This window comes from Mytilus galloprovincialis, chromosome 5, assembly GCF_965363235.1.
Source record: "Mytilus galloprovincialis chromosome 5, xbMytGall1.hap1.1, whole genome shotgun sequence".
Classification (NCBI taxonomy): domain Eukaryota; kingdom Metazoa; phylum Mollusca; class Bivalvia; order Mytilida; family Mytilidae; genus Mytilus; species Mytilus galloprovincialis.
In genome coordinates this window covers 56,576,603-56,595,038 of record NC_134842.1, presented here as the reverse complement: position 1 = coordinate 56,595,038, position 18,436 = coordinate 56,576,603, and the positions used below count along the sequence as shown (strand labels likewise).

At 31.9% G+C, this 18,436-nt stretch overlaps 1 protein-coding gene across 1 annotated transcript in view; it reads right to left on the bottom strand.

Moving 5' to 3' along the window:
* Positions 1-8,762: 8,762 nt before the first annotated feature.
* Positions 8,763-18,436, bottom strand: part of LOC143076091 (transmembrane protein 132D-like) — a 31,657-nt gene continuing 21,983 nt past the window's right edge. Inside the window, exons 5-9 of the mRNA XM_076251727.1 lie at positions 12,541-12,684; positions 12,012-12,229; positions 11,212-11,506; positions 10,503-10,691; positions 8,763-9,987 (exon numbers count right to left, since the gene is read on the bottom strand). Of these exons, the coding sequence (XP_076107842.1) occupies positions 8,899-9,987; positions 10,503-10,691; positions 11,212-11,506; positions 12,012-12,229; positions 12,541-12,684 (1,935 nt within the window). The 3' untranslated portion in view covers positions 8,763-8,898. The remainder of the gene's footprint in view (positions 9,988-10,502; positions 10,692-11,211; positions 11,507-12,011; positions 12,230-12,540; positions 12,685-18,436) is intronic.

Genomic DNA, 18,436 nt, shown 5'->3' with positions numbered 1-18,436 from the left:
AAACCAATGGACTCTCTCAGTTCTCAGTTAATGCGACTCACTCGGGAAATTTGTATTATCTTGATTTGTATACTAGCATTCAAAATTGTTTAAGAAATGTTTATGAGTTTTCTGGAACATCGGTAAACGATTGTTGGCTAAGAAATATATTTTTATTATTACACATGTAATGAAAACCACTGAACATTAAGCAGCAGCCACTTATAAATATACATATAATCAGAATACTTGGAGTAATTCTACACGCACCGTTAATAAGTCTTTGTGTACAGGTAAACAGCGATATCCGGTTTTCATGGGTAAACGGTTATTTAATCCTTTATGAAATAATTATACTTACACGAAATGATAAAAGCTAATATTCGATAAATTGTATTATCATTCGTATTAGTATAGTTCAGTGTCAAAAGTATATCAAATGTAACCAAAGAGGGGTGTATTTCATATTTCATGTATACGTTAAATCACGATTATGTAAGTAGAAACACGTATGGTAGGCTATATATGAACTCATTAGGTCAAAACTGGTTCAGTTGAATTTTTAGATTTTAAAACGCGTTGTTTGACATGCTTTTTCAGTTAAATGATGAGAACAGAAAGACATCGTTTAGCAAAAAATACAGACGTTGGTTTTTAGTTTAAACATATTTTATTTGCTCAAGGCGAAAAAGGATCAGACACAAGTAAAACATACTTATAAAGTCTTCTCCACAATACAATATATATAACAATACAAATTGAACGTGAGCATACATCATATAATATAAACAACATAAATATAACTTATCTATACTGAAAAAAGTAGAGGGAATGAGAAAAGAACGACAGAGATTAGGTTGATGATGATAATGATGATGATGTGTGTTTTACCTATGTTGATACTATACTACGAGGAATCGTTTTGATCTCTTTATAAAATTGAATACTTGTTTAACAATTTGCACATTTTGATCATAGGAAAGAGTGTCTTTTCCAAAAACCAGTAGTGTTAAGTCCAAATCGCAGCCTTCGGGAAGCCAGCTGAGACCATTAAACAGAATAGCCCTTTCATTTAGATAGAAAGGACAATCAAAGAAAAAATGGTGCATGTCCTCAATATCCAAACCACATTTACATGTTGGATCAGATATAATGTTAGCTCTAAACAAGTCACAATTCAAGAACGATGCCGAACATCTAAATTGGGTTAATATTATGTTCAATTTTCTTGGACCATATATATAATGTTTTAAGTTAGATTGATTCTCATTTCGAATGTCGTAGTTTTTTAATTCTACTTTGAATTTTGATAACGAGTCTACATTTCGAACTGATATGTTCAAATTATTCCAAAGTTTAATTGTTGATGGGATAAAGGATTGGGAAGTTAGTGTCAGCCTGCAAAATGGTAAAATTATATCTTGTCCATTTCGCAAGGGATATTGTGTTGTACTTTGAATTTTAGGGGGCACAAGGTTACATAAATATTCAGGGGCATTATTATTCTGAATTTTATAAAATAATTGTAATTTTCTTCTTTTTCTTCGTTCCTCTAAAGTTTGGACGTTGGTGATTGTGTGTTTGTTAAAAGATTTAAACGATCTTGTTCACAACCTTTAAATACTGATATCCGAGGAAAATTCAAACGGAATGTCCCATAATCAAATGGCATAATCAAAAGCATAATCAAAAGCTTAAACACATTCAAACGAATGGATTACAACAGTCATATTTCCGTCTTGGTACAGATATTTTCCTATGTAAAAAGTGGAAGGTAAAATCTAGTTTTAAAGCCAAACCGTTCACTTGTATGGCAGTCGCATCAAATTCATATATACTGACAACGATGTATGATCAAATCAAACAGACATAAGAGGCAAAAATGTCGCAACGCGGGATATCTGTCAACATTGTGATATAATCTTAATCAAACAAATATGTATCTAAGAAGCACAAAAAGGCATATAAGCAAAGCATATTGGCAAGAATGAAAAACAAGAATACAAAGTCTACAATAGCACAACAACAAAAAGACGGGATGTAAAAGTACAGAGCCACGTCATATATAACAAAAACACACAACACGGCATATAGATACAGCACATCAACAAAAACGAAAGACAAGAATACAAAAATGATAGAAAAATAACACAATGACAGAATATATAAGTATAGACAAGTGTGTGTGAGTATGTAAGTACAAACAAGTGTGTGTGTAAGTATGTTCGTACAAACAAGTGTGGGTGAGTATGTATGTACAAACAAGTGTGTGTGAGTATGTAAGTACAAACAAGTGTTTGTTAGTGTGTGCACCTATGCAGGGATTCTTTTTATCAAAAACGTTATTATAGCAATATCAGACGTACATCTGAAAGTTATATTATGTCCACTCAAAAAATGAAAAAAAAATCAAGCAAATTCTGAAATTCAGTTAAGAAGTAGTCAACAAGTCGATGACATTTAAATCAGTTGATATGGGGAAAAGCTAGGTCAGGGATAAAAGGATATAAAATTCATCATTCAATAATTAATCTTACATGAAATAATTAAATATAGAACAGCTATAACTCAATGTATGCTAGACGTATAATAAATGAAACCAAAGATGAGTGTATTTCATATTCCATGTACTGTTAATGTGCGGGTTAACATTGTTAACAAAAAATATTATGATAACTAACATTTTTAATATTCGAATTCAGCGTCAATTTAACAGCGATCTCTGTACTTCGTTCTGTTTAAATAGCGCGTAATTACTATGTCGAGCTTATTATGTTTTTTTGTTTTTAAATTCTAGTCTAAATTTTAGCCAAAAACCCTTTTTATTTATCAAATACATCTATTTGGTTTTTCTTCTTTCGGATTCAGGAACAATCGCAACATAATATGCTTAATTAGCTGATACATTTAAATAAAGGCAACAGTAGTTTGCCGCTGTTTAAAAGTCATAAGGTAACGATGAAAATTCAGTGATATTGGATTTGTTAATTTTGTGATTTACATACAAAAATAACTTCACCACTGTAATAGATAATCTATATAATGAATATCTAGATGCAGTAGGATTTTTTTTTAAATTTTTTATCCTAATGTCATCAAATATAATAATAAAGATCAGGTTTTGCAAGTATTCAATTTTTGAGTAAATAAAATACAAAAATACACATACGTTCATTTATTTGCAGTAAATTTCATTCAGCATTGTCATAATTATTTTTGATAATTTAATGACACCAGAATAGCATTGCTTAAAGCTTTGACGCTAATCTAACACCTTCCTGCAACGTTAATTTTGAAAAGAAAAAAATAATGCTTTTTATTATTGGGATTTATTTACTAGTAATAAATATTTTGTCTGATACTATTCATCCTAATTAGATTGTACGTCTAGTTAAGATGTGTTTAAGTCACAATCGCGAATAGCATAGTTCAAATAGTGCTATGTAATTACTAAAGAAAAAGTATCTGCTCCTCTCTTGGCCAATTCGTTCACATAAAAAAAAAATCTTATTCTACAAATAAATTAAATGATCTTTTTAGGAGCTCAGTTCATAAACATATATTCAGGAATATGTCGAAGTGGATGACCCTAGTATGATAGACTGTTTTACTCTGATTCTATAGCTAGTACAATTATTCTTATTTTTTAAAGGCAAATAATCTGTCTGTATTAAATAAAGTTGAAAGAAACACCGGTATACGTCTTACTATATAATATGGGAGGAGTTTATCACGACAATGCATCAGCTATTGTGATAAGTATTTGACACTTGTATTTCAGAAACGTATTTCGAGATGTTTCACAAGTCTTAAACTTTTTATCTTATCTGTGCGATCCAGTGTACTATGCTGTTTTCCTTGATAGTGATTTATAGCTTCCATGAAAGCTATTGAACCAAGGGTTTCAAATGGTAAGTTGAAGATCTTTCCGAAACTTTCACGGACGTCATCACGAGTTGGTTGACTTTATGGAATATCTGTGTTCCAGGTGACCATGTATATGCTCCAATTGTAGTAACCACTAGCTTTCTTTTCTTCTTTTCAACTCTTTTGAGATTGCCAAAATGAGTCATCACTGAACGTGAACTTAACTTCATATCCATATTTTCATTTTTTGGACCAGTTGTCTCTGTTTTTATTTCATTTTAGGTTTTCGAGATATAGACACTTACATCTATAATACACATATGTTCTATTTTTTTCACCAAGTCGCTGTATGGACCTTAATTTAATTTTCAAGCTATAATCTATAGGAAGTACACCCTTAATTCATGGCCCCATTGCTTTCTATGTTAAATTCCTCAATTTCAAATAGGCACAGCTCTTTTGTTTTAAATTACAATCAATGAATGTCAAGGCTACACTTTATGCGTAGGAACTATTTTGTGTTAAATATGTACTACTTTCTGATATGTGCTTTCTAGCCGGACCCGAATTAGTGGTGTTACATAATATAATTGTAGATTACTTATCATTTGTATGAACCTGTCAAAATAAGATATCCACAACAATTTATTCTCAAGTTAAATAGTTTTACTACCCATATATTAGCTTGCTTTCGAAAATTTGACAAAGGTTTATCCATACAAAGGTTTTACTTTAGTAAGTTAACTTGAACTTGGGTTGAGACTTTGATGCAACTTGCTCTGACAGAAGAACAAAGTGGTTTCTTTAATGAATGACTAGGACTGGAGTTTTGAGTATTATTTTAAGCTTTGTTTGAAGGGTGTACTGGTCTTATGAAAGCTAGGGGGAGATTCTGAACATTTGGTCATGAAACCAGGTGCAACATAAACACTCTATAATACAATGGGTGTCACATTTAGAGCAGCTACTACATTTTCTTCTAGAGCAACAGAGATCAATCATGTTTTGTTGGAGTTATTGTTGCTTAGTCTTTAGTTTTTTATGTTGTGTTTTGTAAACTGTTGGTTTTTTCCTTTTAAGTCAATTTCCGTTACCTGAAATTGTCCCTTTGATTTCTTTAGCCTCTCTTTTAATATTTTTAAAATGTTTTGATTGTGTAATATTAAGTATAAAGAATCAACAATACATTTTATAAAATAACAATTTAATGTGGTATTCATGAAATACCTAAATAAACAATAGCACATTATAAATACATGTAAAACTGATGACCTTACAACAATAATTGGTGGGCACATCACCATTTGCAGAAAAGCTAGCACTGCAGTTATGGAATTATATATAATAATAATTGGTGGGTAAATATCACCATGGTTATAAACTATTTGTGGGATTTAAACAATCAATATATAAATTGTGGCTATCTCCATGGCAATTGATTGATCTCAGGTAAGTACTTTTCTTAAACTAGCATAATTTAATTTACTTTAGGCATAAATATTATCAAATAAAATATTCATTGATACCCAAGCTTAAAATTCTATCCACTCTACCAAGATGAAGTCATTAAAAAAATGTCTTGTGTCATGTGACCTCTTTCTTATAAAGGATTTCATTGGCTCAAAATATCAATAAAGTACTTCTCTGGGTCAGAGAATAAAATGTTTTTTTACAGCCAAATGAAAGAAAATATTCATAATCTTTCATAAATGTGCATTTAATTATAAAAATAAAGCACATTTCAAAAATTTATTTTAACCAAAAGTCTCAGTTGAAAAGCTGAAGTTGGAGAAAAATGTTACACATCAAGCAACTAGACTCAAATCCAGGTAAAAGGGATTGAAACAAATCTGTCCATGTCAAGAGCTATACTCCACAGGAATATAGATAGAGAGTGATTTTTGCTAAATTTCAATTTTAATAATCCTTTTCAAAGATTATAATACATTTTTTCAAGGCTGCCTGAAGAATTAATTGAATGATGATACTGTTAGCCCTAAAGAGCATTTCAGCAATTTATTCAGTAAAGTTTAAAAACAACCGTCATCTTTTAATTGTAACATTTATATTTCATATATTTTATTCAATATAAATAGAACCATCCAAGACTACATTAAGACTTTTTGAGATTTTACCCTACACAGAACATACACGTAATAGACAATTTATATATATATATATATATATATATATATACAAGGGGAGATAATCTTATCTTTTACAATATTTGTACATATTTATTTACAATACAGCAACAATGTACAGCAGAAAAATAATAAGCTATGTACAACTGAGTATTTAACAACTAATAAATAATAACAACACTACTTATAAAACAACAAATATTAGCAAAAAATCTTTGTCTGGTAATCTTTTACAGATTGTTTTTTCTTTGTCACAGAAAATGTTGAAAAGATATTATTGACAATTGAAGTGTATACTGTTCAAAAATATTCTCTTGATCAGAATTTCCTAGAATTTCATTATTTTTAAAGATTTAATGGTAGAATCTACCAATCAATTTACTTAATTAGTCATTGCCAACTAACTTATAGCTTTCAACACATATTGACCCACGGTTTTAGGAATAGGAAAATTGTATTATTTTGGCACAAATTAAGGGAAGGTTCCACTAAATAACTATTAATAACATAAAACTAGAAGCATGAACAATTCAAAACAGATAAGCCAGAGTTTAATTTCTCAATCTATCTTTAATGAATGTGACCAAGCTAGCTAATCAATGGTTGTATTTAGCAAGTATGTTTTTGGTTTACCTTATGTATGAGAAGAACTAACAGTTTTGATTATCAATTTAAGCTACTACTACAGAACCTCATGGATTGTTTGTAAGTCTGTTTTGACTGTTATTGAAATGACCTAAGTCAAATTATGTTAGTCAAAGATTATGACATTAGACTAAAAAAAAAATTGGACAATCAGAAAACAAGTTCTTAATTACTGGCCTTTCTATTCGTACAGAAGGTCTTTTTGTCATGTTTGTGTTGCATTGTTACTTAGTGAAAATGAATTCAGTTTACAGCATAAACAAGTTTTTATCAATAAACATTTAAAAAAACATTTTCAAGCAGTAAAATGTCTTTGGACACTCTTCATAATCTGTATACAAAGAAAAAAAACAATCACTTTATTAACATTTCTCCCAGATATATAACTTATCAATGTATTATTTATTGTAAAACTTATATATATACCGCAAAATTGTATGGCACACTTAATATCAAAATAAGTTTGTGAAAATCAGATCTAAAAATTCATTTTCCAGCAGATAATTCATATCTCAAAACAAAAGTAGTGAAATTTTCAGAAGTTGACCATATTTGGGAATATTTTTTTATTAACATTTTTTAATCCTTTTTAATTACTAACAATTATTAAAATAAAAAAATTACCTCAACATCATTATGAATAAAATAACTTATTTCACAATAATGAGGGGGGATAGGAGGGGTCTTGATCCCGAAATCCCGGACTTGAAAAAACGAAATCCCGAGGTCCCGAATTTAAATAAAGCAAATCCCGACATCCCGAAATCCGAAAAAAAAGATTCCCGGATCCCGAAAGAGTCAATCCCGAAATCCCGAGCTTAAAAACACCCGATCCCGGAGTCCCGATAAAGGTCCTATCCCCCCTCAATAATACCAATAATCAATACAGTACGAAATTACGTAAAGCTTACAAATATAGCCCATTAAAGATAAATAACATGGTTCATTGCACCTAAAAATCTATGTAAATGCATAACTAACAAAAAATCTATAAAAATGGCAAGCATGAGTAACAAATGGAAGAAGTAAAGAATTAAGAAGAACAAGATCATACAAAAACTATTCTTTTCGTCTTGAGTTAACCTCAATTCATAGAACTAAGCTTGTCAAAAAAAGTGGACTTTCAAGCAAATTTAATAGTGAACAAAATCTTGTTTTAATCTTGACCAAATCCATTACTAAACTTGACAAAAATTAAATACGGAAATAGTTCTTTTGTTTATTAGGTATTTATACTGTGTTGCAAACAGATTGCATGTACAGTTATAATTATAAGCATTCATTATTGGTGAACAAAACAAAGGTCTGCACTCTGGTTTTATTAACATGAAGATAACTGGTTTAATATTTTAAGGTCTATTGCATTCACTACAGTTATTAAGCTGCATGCAAATTTGGAAATTAACAAGTGCCCTGATTTAGCTCTTTGATTTGAAGACATGGTAAGGAATTATTTGAACTTTAGTTGCCTGTTGCTCAGGCTACTAGTCTAATACCAGTATTTTAAGTGAATTTGAAATAATTTATTTTACCTTAAAAAAATATATAACTTTTGATTTACACTCAATAATTAATCAAATATTGTCATTGAAAGAAATTTCTGATTTGAAGACACAAAGGTTCATTTCATTAGTATCATAGTTTTAATTATAAGATACAAAATTTCATTCCTTTTTATTTTATCTATGATGAGCTTATTAATCATCTGAAGAATAGTCAATTATTATGTTTTTCTTTAATTTGGATAAAAAGTTGACTAAACAGTTGAACGTTGACATGTTTTTTCTTATATAAAACACAGGTTTGATGACTCAAATTTTGTTTATAAAAAATATTTTTTGAAAAACATTAGGCAAGTATCATGTTATCCAAGAGATTAATAAATTGTCTCCCTTTGTCCATGACATTTTAAGCTGTCAACCTGTGGAAAGGGAGGTAAGTAGATAATGTTTTATATCAAAAAGTGTAAAACAAGAGAATAATATATTATCTCCCTTTGTCAATGACTTTCTGGTAAAGGAGATAGTGTTAAATGTTTTTCGAATCAAAACGTGAAAATCTGTGGATGACAAATAACATTGTGGATTTCTTTGATGTCTATATATACATGAAATATAATTATAACAATTCTTATAAACAATATTCTTATAACTTAACTAACCCAATTCAAAATAATATCTGAACTGCTAGTTTCTCAATAAAAATAAGTTCACAACTCAACTTGATGATCTGCTGAACAAGGTCAAGGTCAAACTATTTCATTTTAAGCAGTAGATTCTTTAAGGTTATCAAAATAGTCTGCCAGTTGGTCATAGTTCATACCCATAGCTTCGTAATCCCACTCTGGTTCCCTGTTGGCATTGTTATTGTTTGTTGGTAGCTCTTCAGGCAGTGGATTGGCAGTGATGCGGATACTACATTCTGATCCTTTTATAGTAGACACAAAGCTGTTACGATTGCTACTCTGTGCTGAGTGGACGCCAGAGTGGATGCCCGAGTGGATGCCACTGTCTACTGGTACAGGTCGATTTCCATTGAAATCATTATCAGGCATGAGTGCCTGTGAACACTGTGTATTGATGGCATTACGTTCTAAAGTGGCACGTCCTATCCATACCCAGTCATTAGCTTGTGCCACAGTACCACCTTTATTTTTATTTGTGGCATGCTTCTTTTTATGTCTGTACATGAGTACAATGCTAAAGAAAACAGTAAACACAACACCAAACACTGCTAACAAAACATACATTCCAACTTCCAAAGGAGAAAGTCCTGGATTTTCAGCCCTCTTCTTTTCAGGTTCATTTTGTAAATTTTGAGCCATATTTTTGGAGGATCGAGCCATTTGTTTTAAGTTTTCATTAAGATCAATGCCAATGCCATACACTTGTGAATCTGGTGAACTCTTTTTGCTGTATTTACCCTTATCTTTTGTGTCATGTGCTTCGTCTTTCTGTGAGGACTTAAAGCTGTAAATTGGTTTGTCTAGTCGCTTGCTTTCCCGTCTCTCACTTGGCTGGTTTCCATGATCAGGCCAATCATTTAATGTCTGGTCAGTCTGTATTGTATTTGGAAGTGAGAAATCAGCATTAATAATAACGATATCGGTCTGCAATGGGAGGGTCTTCTTTTTGTGACATTTTTTTCCTAATTTGAATTCTATTTTGAACAGCTCTCCACGTCCCTCCTTGATAGCCACGATTCTCGGCTGATAAGGTTTACTATCTTTAACCACACCTACAAGATGGCGGTAGGATGTAGATACAGCCAGGTGATAGTCGTCAGGGTTAACATGTTTCAGAGGTATCCTGGTTTCATCAGAAAACTGCAGAGCTATATTGATGATTCCTTCCTGTTAAACAGATAATATCATCATGGTAATTTTAGATCATGTATTTCTTTTACATAATGTTCATAGATCCTGTAATTTAGTGGTTATCGTTTGTTGCTGAATATCATATATGTATTTTGTTCATTTTTTTATTTTTTACCTGTCAGGCAATTAGTTTTCTTATATGAATTGTTATACATTTGTCTTTTTGGAACCTTTTACAGCTTGCATTGTAGTGTTTGTTTTGCTTGTTGTTGTAGGCTGCACAGTCACCTATATTTCTTATCCTGAACTTCATTCTGTATCTTGTGTTGAGTTGTCTGATTTCTTTTTATCGTTCTATGTTTTTTTCTGAGGAGTCCAATTTTTAGTTGGATCTTTAGTTTTGTTAAGAAAAACCTTTGGTAATTCCTGATTTCTATGTTTGTATTACCAGTTATGTAAAAATATTAGTGGGAAAATGAATCTGACAGCTAAAAATGAATCTGACAGCTAAAAATGAATCAGATTCATAGGTGTTCAGTTTTAATTTATACCTGGTACTCTGTTCTAAACTGGCTATCTATATGAGCCTTTATAAGAAGTGCTCCTGGTACTTCACTGGAACCCAGTACGTCCACAGTTACTCCAGTGATAACATTTATAACCAGTCTGGTCAGGGAAACTTTGTCACTACCAACACGCACTTCTGATATTGCTATACTGTGGCCATTAGGAGACAAAACCTGGGAAAAAAATGTATGAATTATTTAGTATTCTATTTTTCTTATATTTAATATTGATGATGAAATGCATTCACAGAGAATTAATTTTGGCATCACAGCAATTATGTCAATTTATGAGGTGCATGTAGTTCAGTGGTTGTCGTTTGTTGTTTTTTATCATATTTGTTTTTCTTTGTTGTTTCGTACATAAATCAGGCTATTAGATTTCCTGTTTGAATTGTTCACCTTTGTCATTTCAGGGCCTTTTATAGCTAGCTATACAATGTGGGTTTTGCTCTTTGTTGAAGACCGTACAGTAATCTATAGTTGCTAACTCTTAAGCAGATTGGTCTCTAATAGAGAGTTGTCTTATTGGCAATTATGCACATCTTCTTATTTTTATATTGTACAAACATTTAATGCAGGGGCAATTTTTGCAAAAATTAAGTGATTGTAAAATTAGCAAAAAAAACCAACTTTACGAACACGTTCTAGGTCATAACATCGACTTATCAAGTCTTCCTAAAATACCACAATTTACCTGGATCTCTGTGACACCTGGTCCAACACCTTGTATAACGCCATCCTTCAGTTGAGCTATCCTAGGGTCAGACACCCTCAGTCTGTTCTGTAGAAGATCGGTCAGCTTCAGTGCTACTTTCTTCCCTTTGAAATAATCGATTCCAGACGATGTGGCGATATAAAACACCCCATAGATGTCTAGCTCAGCTTGTTGGTATCTCAGATGGCAGCCTTTGTACTTCTTTCCGCCATCTCTTAGATAAACACTTGGATGAGTCAGCATACCAAGGTCTACTAAACGTTTATTTCTAGATCTGTAAAAACAAAATGGCTGATAAAATACAGACACAAGAGAGCTATTGATTATTGATGTTATCTTTTCTTGGGAGACACAGATAATTTTGTACAATGACAGGAAACTGCTGATACAACATTCCCATTAAGAAATAAAGGTTTTGGTTCTGGTATTTTAGATAATTCTTCTAATCACACATATTTCAATTTTTTTTATAAGACATTGAGAATGTCAACTTCGAATTTTAAGGAGATGTTTTAAGTTACTTGAAAGTATGGAGCTGGAGAAAGATTAAGTTTCTTTTGCAAGCAACAATCATGTTTTTTTATGTTTCCACCAACACAAACATTATCTGGCTGATGTTAACACTGAACAACAACTTATGGTTTAATCACCAAAACTAATGCTATAATGTGTTAAGGCTTTCTAAATATCCAACCAGAATAGGAATTATGAAGTCTGGTAGTCCTTTTACTGATCCCCATTTTTCATCTAGTTTCAAAACTTGGGCAAGAGACACTGACCTTTTTTTACTATTTTTCCCTCTAGTAGATGCTACTTTCCAGCCTCTAATCAGACTGAGTTTATTGTCTGACAGACTGATATCCAGTGGAGTCATTGGAATCCACACTGTTAGGTGGATGAATGCTGTGTGATGTCCTGACTTAGTGATGATTGTGACGTTGTGGGATCCACGTCTTTCTGTACCATCCAAATAGATATAGGAACAGTTAGAGGCAACCTGAAAAATATTACAGAACGTGTAAGCATTGATATTTTGTTTAGCTGCAGAAAGCTAGGACTCTGTTCTGTTATGCAAGCAAGAAATAGTCTGATAAAAAACTATCTTAATAGAAATATTTTATGGTTGCTCAGCTTTTATTTGTATGATGTTTTGGTTTATTGTGTTTTTATTGGATTGCACCCTTTGTATTTTTCTCTTTTTTTTTCTTCCAAATCCTCTGACTTATATTCCAACTTGATACAATCAGCACTATAGCTAAAAATGTCTTGGATTATTGAGAAAGAGTGTAGTACAATTGGGATACACACCTTCATGATATCTTCCTCTACAGAATGACAAGCTGTGTTATAAGTGACATCTCTAGCTCCTCCATCCTCAGACACAAGATATATTCCCAGGGGATAGATCTGTTTAACACCAGTCAGCATGGCCAAGTTCAATACCTCATTCACCTGAAAAGAAAAGAGCAAATTTAAAACAGATATTCTATAACCCAATTCTTACCAAGGAATTATAATCAAAGATACTTGTTAGATCACAGATACCATCTACAAAATCCATTTTGTATCTTGTGGGTAAGATAATGATCACATCTATTTTTACTATAAATTCTATTTATTTTTTTTAGAACATCTGCAGGTTGTTTATATTTATCCTGCATTCAACCTTTCTACTATTCTGATAAAGGTGTACAGATAACATTAAGCAATAAACATACTACTAGCAGTCTCCTTGTATCCTGCTTCTGTTGCCAGCAAATGGTTACATTCAACTTACTGTTTATATCACAGATCAACATGGGGTCCTCATTGTGCTCCGCCTACAAGTCATGCTGATTTTATTTCAAAAACAAATTCTATGATTGGGACAGAAAAAAAATTAATTGCAGGATAAAAACAATCAATAGTGCTTGCATTTCACCTGTTTATTAGCCTTGTATAAATACAGTTGATATTTTGACACAAAACAGTTATTGTCTGTATACACTACAGCTATAGTAAATTTTGTTATTTCCAATGGAAGGAGTTGACAAAATATATACATGGTACCTGCCATTAAACTAAATGGAGAGGACATACAATTTTAATTCTTTCATAATAAGAATCAAGCATGCAATTTATTAGAAAATATCAGTATAAATAGAAATAACAGAATTAACTAGACCTTTGAGAAACCCTATACCCAGATCCCCCCCCCTCCCCAAACCCCCTCCTCTCCAAAAAAAATATTTTATTTTTTTTATTATTTTTTTTTTTCAAATTCAAATTGAAGTTCTACTTTTAAAGTCAGATCTAGTCATTAACCAAATAACCCCTCAGAGACATCATAGCTTTGGGCCGGCACCTAAATCCTGAATTTTATTTCTGGCAAGTTAAAGTACAAAAATATTACCCCAATCAAGTACATATTACATGAATACAATCTTGAATCAATTTGCACAAGGCTTTATCATAAGTCTAGAGGTTTTGTGCAGCAGACTTTACATAAGATCTCTACATAACAATGCAACCCTAGCTGTAATTGTATTTGTCTAGTGGTATAATTAGAGGGCACTTGTAACATCAGACATCCACAAAGATCACTTCCGATATCGCCAATTATATCCATAACAAAAAGGAAATATCTAAAAAAAGTTTTAAGTTACTGTCGCTTTAATGTTTTGAGTGGTTCAAGTATCCTGTAGCTGACAATTAACATTTCAATTTAAAACCTTGAGAAATTTGGGTTTTGACAAAACGGTTATTTAATGTTTAGATATATCGTAAACATTATTTAAGTCAAAATATTTGGGCCAAAAATTTGACTATTGTCAATATAACCCTCCATGACAAATAAATGCCAACAGTCTGCACCAAAAACTTTTTTGACTACTTGTAATATTTCGACGTTTTTGTTTAAACAAAGTTTTTCAAAAACTTACTAGTCCGATAAAATTTTAATAGTGAGTGGCATGGGACTAGTGGCTAAGGGTGCAAACTGTGCCAATGATTGTCAACTTATAAGAGATTTTTAAATTCATGCCAAAACTATTCATATCATTAGGATTTGATTTAAAAAAAAAAAAACAAAGGAAAGGACAAAAATACAAATCCATAACAAATCAAATTGAGATTGAACATTGTTTTTAATAAATATTCAAAAACGTAATTTGGGTGAGCATTCATTTTTGAAGAATCAGTATAAGATGTTATAAGCATGTAGATGAATAACAGCAATTAAACCTCAAATCTATAAATGAATTGGTTGTTTAAATATATTTGGGGTATTAATGCCCCCCAAAAATTTTCAAAGATCAATGTTAAAAAAAGCTTCATAAAAACAGTTATAATTTCAAAAGCAACCAATCAAAACCAAATGTTGACTTTTAATTGAATCAAATGTCAACCAATCAGAACTAAAGAAGACATTTTGAAATTAATCCTTCCAATGCACTTTTCAGATCATTCATATGTTGTCAAGAAATTTCCGTTCATACTGAAAAAACATTAGCCTGACAACCTCAATTAAAACGAAAACCTATCCTCAAGCTATTTCCTCGACAGAAAAATTATCTTTCTCATCGACCATCCGTCTAATCAATAAGTAAATACAGAATTATCTTAATTGTATTGAAACCTAATAAATATTAAATATATCTAGTTACCCAAATTATTTTACTGTAAACTTATGTTTGTTGATAGTTCTTTATCAAAGATTTAACTAATCACCTAAGCAAAGTTACAGATCTTTCAAGTTCTGACTAATGATTTTACCAATGTTTGCAGATATCAGGATGTTTAGGTTTTCACCTGCATTAGATTACTCCGTGTTTAAATCCTGTGTTTTTACAGGAGATACCACCGCTTTAAATTAACTTCTGCGATACATTTAGTACAGCTACCATGTTTGTCCTATTTGCACTTTTATCCCATACTCTCATAAACTAGAAACATGCCCATTTTTTTTGTTCTAGCATGTAGAGTACAGTTCAATGATACAAAATCACAATGACAAAAGAAAATCATAAGGGGTTTGGAGATCAACAGCCCTAAAAATGATAGACAGGTCCATGTCTCAATACATAATTTGTCGGGCTGCAAATCACCAAATGTCTAGAGTAGTTGTGAACAAATTTAACATAGACTTTCAAGAATACTTCATCAGAGCAAATTCCCTAAATGACAATAACATTTAGATAATGTGATAAAGACACCACACCCACTGACCAGCCATCTGACTTGACACTTTTACATTTTGTTTTTCAATCACATTTTTTTGTCCAAATGTTTCTTCTTGTCGAAACACAATGGTCATCCAAAATCAGTAGGATTTGTTTTATATTTTATTTTTGGAGCAAACAAATAAAGTTTCAAGTCATAATTTACAATGATAAAAAATTTGGATATCAAATAAGATCAAAAATATTTTACAGTCATGAAAAACAAAGTTACTAGTTTTTAAAGCATTAGCAACTAGAAATTTCATACAAATTCTTTTTCAACGATAACACTTTTCTAATACATTATACATGTAGCTTACTTGGTATAATCTTGTAAAAAAAACTTTGAGAGAACTGACTTCAAAAAGTTTGAAAAATCAATTAATTACACTAAAACTTTAGTTTTATGACTCACTTCTGGTCATAATATAAACTTAAGCAATCTAGCTTTTGATACAGGAAAATGTATGAAAGACCCACCTACTTGAACCCAGCATCTATCTTTTATAGTAATCCCTTTAATCCCTGTCAATATTGACTCTCTTAGCCTCTAACTGAAATATCACCCATATAAATCTTCCCCTCAGATAAAAGACTTAAAATATAAACAGTTTAATTCAAAGAGAAAACCTTAGTTATATAAATATCCAGAGCTACATCAATAGTACAGGGACTTATCTGATAAGTAGGTGTAGTGCACCCCGTTTTTTGTACATGGAAATTAACTTTTTTCAAAATTCTTTTAGAATTTAATTTAAACTTTGCTTAGTGGCATTTATTCTGTTTGATCTATCTGGATTTAAAATAGTTTTGTATCAGTCCTTACAAACAACGGTATATTGCTGGGTCTTCCAAGTGCTCCACGAAACCTCTTTCTAAATTATTAACATCTATTTTATCAGCAATCAAAGACGGGCTTCAAAGTTATTGTGAAACTGCCTATTCTAGAGGGGGCGTGAATCAGATGTGGATACTTAAAAATTCCAAAGATCTTTTAGAGTACATACAATGTAACTCTCTTTTATCTTGTAACAGTATTAAAACATTTGACTTTTCTACTCTGTACACTAGTATTCCACATTCCAAACTAAAAGACAAATTGAAAGAGTTGGTATTGCTTTGCTTCGTAAAAAAGAATGGCCAACGTAGATATAAATAAGTATCTTGTCTTAGGGAGGGATAAATCCTACTTTGTAAAGGATCACTCTGATTCGAACAAAAAATTCTCTGAAACTGATATTATCAAGATGCTTGATTTCTAACATATTTGTTACGTTCGGAGGACGTGCTTTTCAACAGACAGTTGGCATTCCAATGGGAACAAACTGTGCCCCTCTACTTGCGGACTTGTTTCTTTATTATTATGAGGCTGACTTCATGCAGGAACTTCTTCGGAAGAAAGATAAGAAGTTAGCAATATCCTTTAACTCTACTTTTCGCTATATAGATGATGTTCTTTCCCTAAATAATTCAAAATTTGGTGACTATGTGGAACGCATCTATCCAATCGAGCTAGAGATAAAGGATACTACAGATACAGTTAAGTCGGCCTCATATCTTGACTTACATCTAGAAATTGACAATGAGGGTCGGTTGAAAACAAAACTTTACGACAAAAGAGATGATTTCAGCTTTCCAATTGTGAACTTTCCATTTCTAAGTAGCAACATTCCAGCAGCACCTGCATACGGGGTATATATCTCCCAATTGATATGATATTCCCGTGCTTGCATTTTCTATCATGATTTTCTTGATAGAGGGTTGCTGCTCACAAGGAAGCTGTTAAACCAAGAGTTCCAAATGGTGAAGTTAAAGTCATCCCTTCATAAATTTTACGGACGCCATCACGAGTTGGTTGACCGTTATGGAATAACCGTTTCACAAATGATATCGGATATGTTCCTTACGTCGTATCTACAATCCCCTTCCCTTTCATGAATGTGACCTACCGAATTAGACTATTTACCGGATTTGTTATCACATAAGCAACACGACGGGTGCCGCATGTGGAGCAGGATCTGCTTACCCTTCCGGAGCAGCTGAGATCACCCCTAGTTTTTTGGTGGGGTTCGCGTTGTTTATTCTTTAGTTTTCTATGTTGTGTCGTGTGTTTTGTTGTTTGTTTGTCTTTTTTCATTTTTAGCCATGGCGTTGTCAGTTTGTTTTAGATTTATGAGTTTGACTGTCCCTTTGGTATCTTTTGTCCCTCTTTTTATAATATGTGAGGACTTCAATTCCAACACAGAAAATAGATTATGAGTCATTCTGCCTTCATACAGCAGAAATGCCCCTTCTCATAACTTCTCTAACCTAGGGGCAATTTGATTTATGATTCAATATTATCAGTGACCGATCCAGAACTTTTCCTAAGGGGGGGGCCCCGCTCCAGTCATGCTTCAATGATTCCCTATATAATCAACCAAATTTTTCCAACGAAAGGGGGGTCCCCCTGGATCTGCCTATGATTATTCTATAGTTAATCTCTTGATATCTTTATATACTATACTTGTTCCTGGGATGGTGTAACTTAATTTTTTATATTGCCTGTTGCAAGTCAGGAGCCTGCAGTTCAGTTAAAGTTTTCCTTGGTTCATATTTGTTTTTTGTAAACTGTTTTGTTATAAATTAGAACGTAAAGTTTTTGGTTTGAACATGTCTGGGCCTTTTATAGTAGACAATATTGTACAGGTTTCATACCTGTCAACCTGTGACGATGAAAATGCAGGTCATGACCTGCATTGAAGAATCAAATCTCAGGTCATAACGCGTACAAACTTTTTCGACCTGAATTTCAGTATTTATGGTACATTTTCTTATAATGTATATCAAATATACCAAAACATCAATGCATGTTCACTTTGTTAAGTCATTTTAAATCTTATTAAATATCATTTCATTGCACATTTAAAGATTTTTATACATTTGTGTAGCTTAGTCTTATGTGCTTTACTTTTTGAGAAAAAATACTGCAAACTAGAATTTAATATAATTCTTAAATGTTTGAG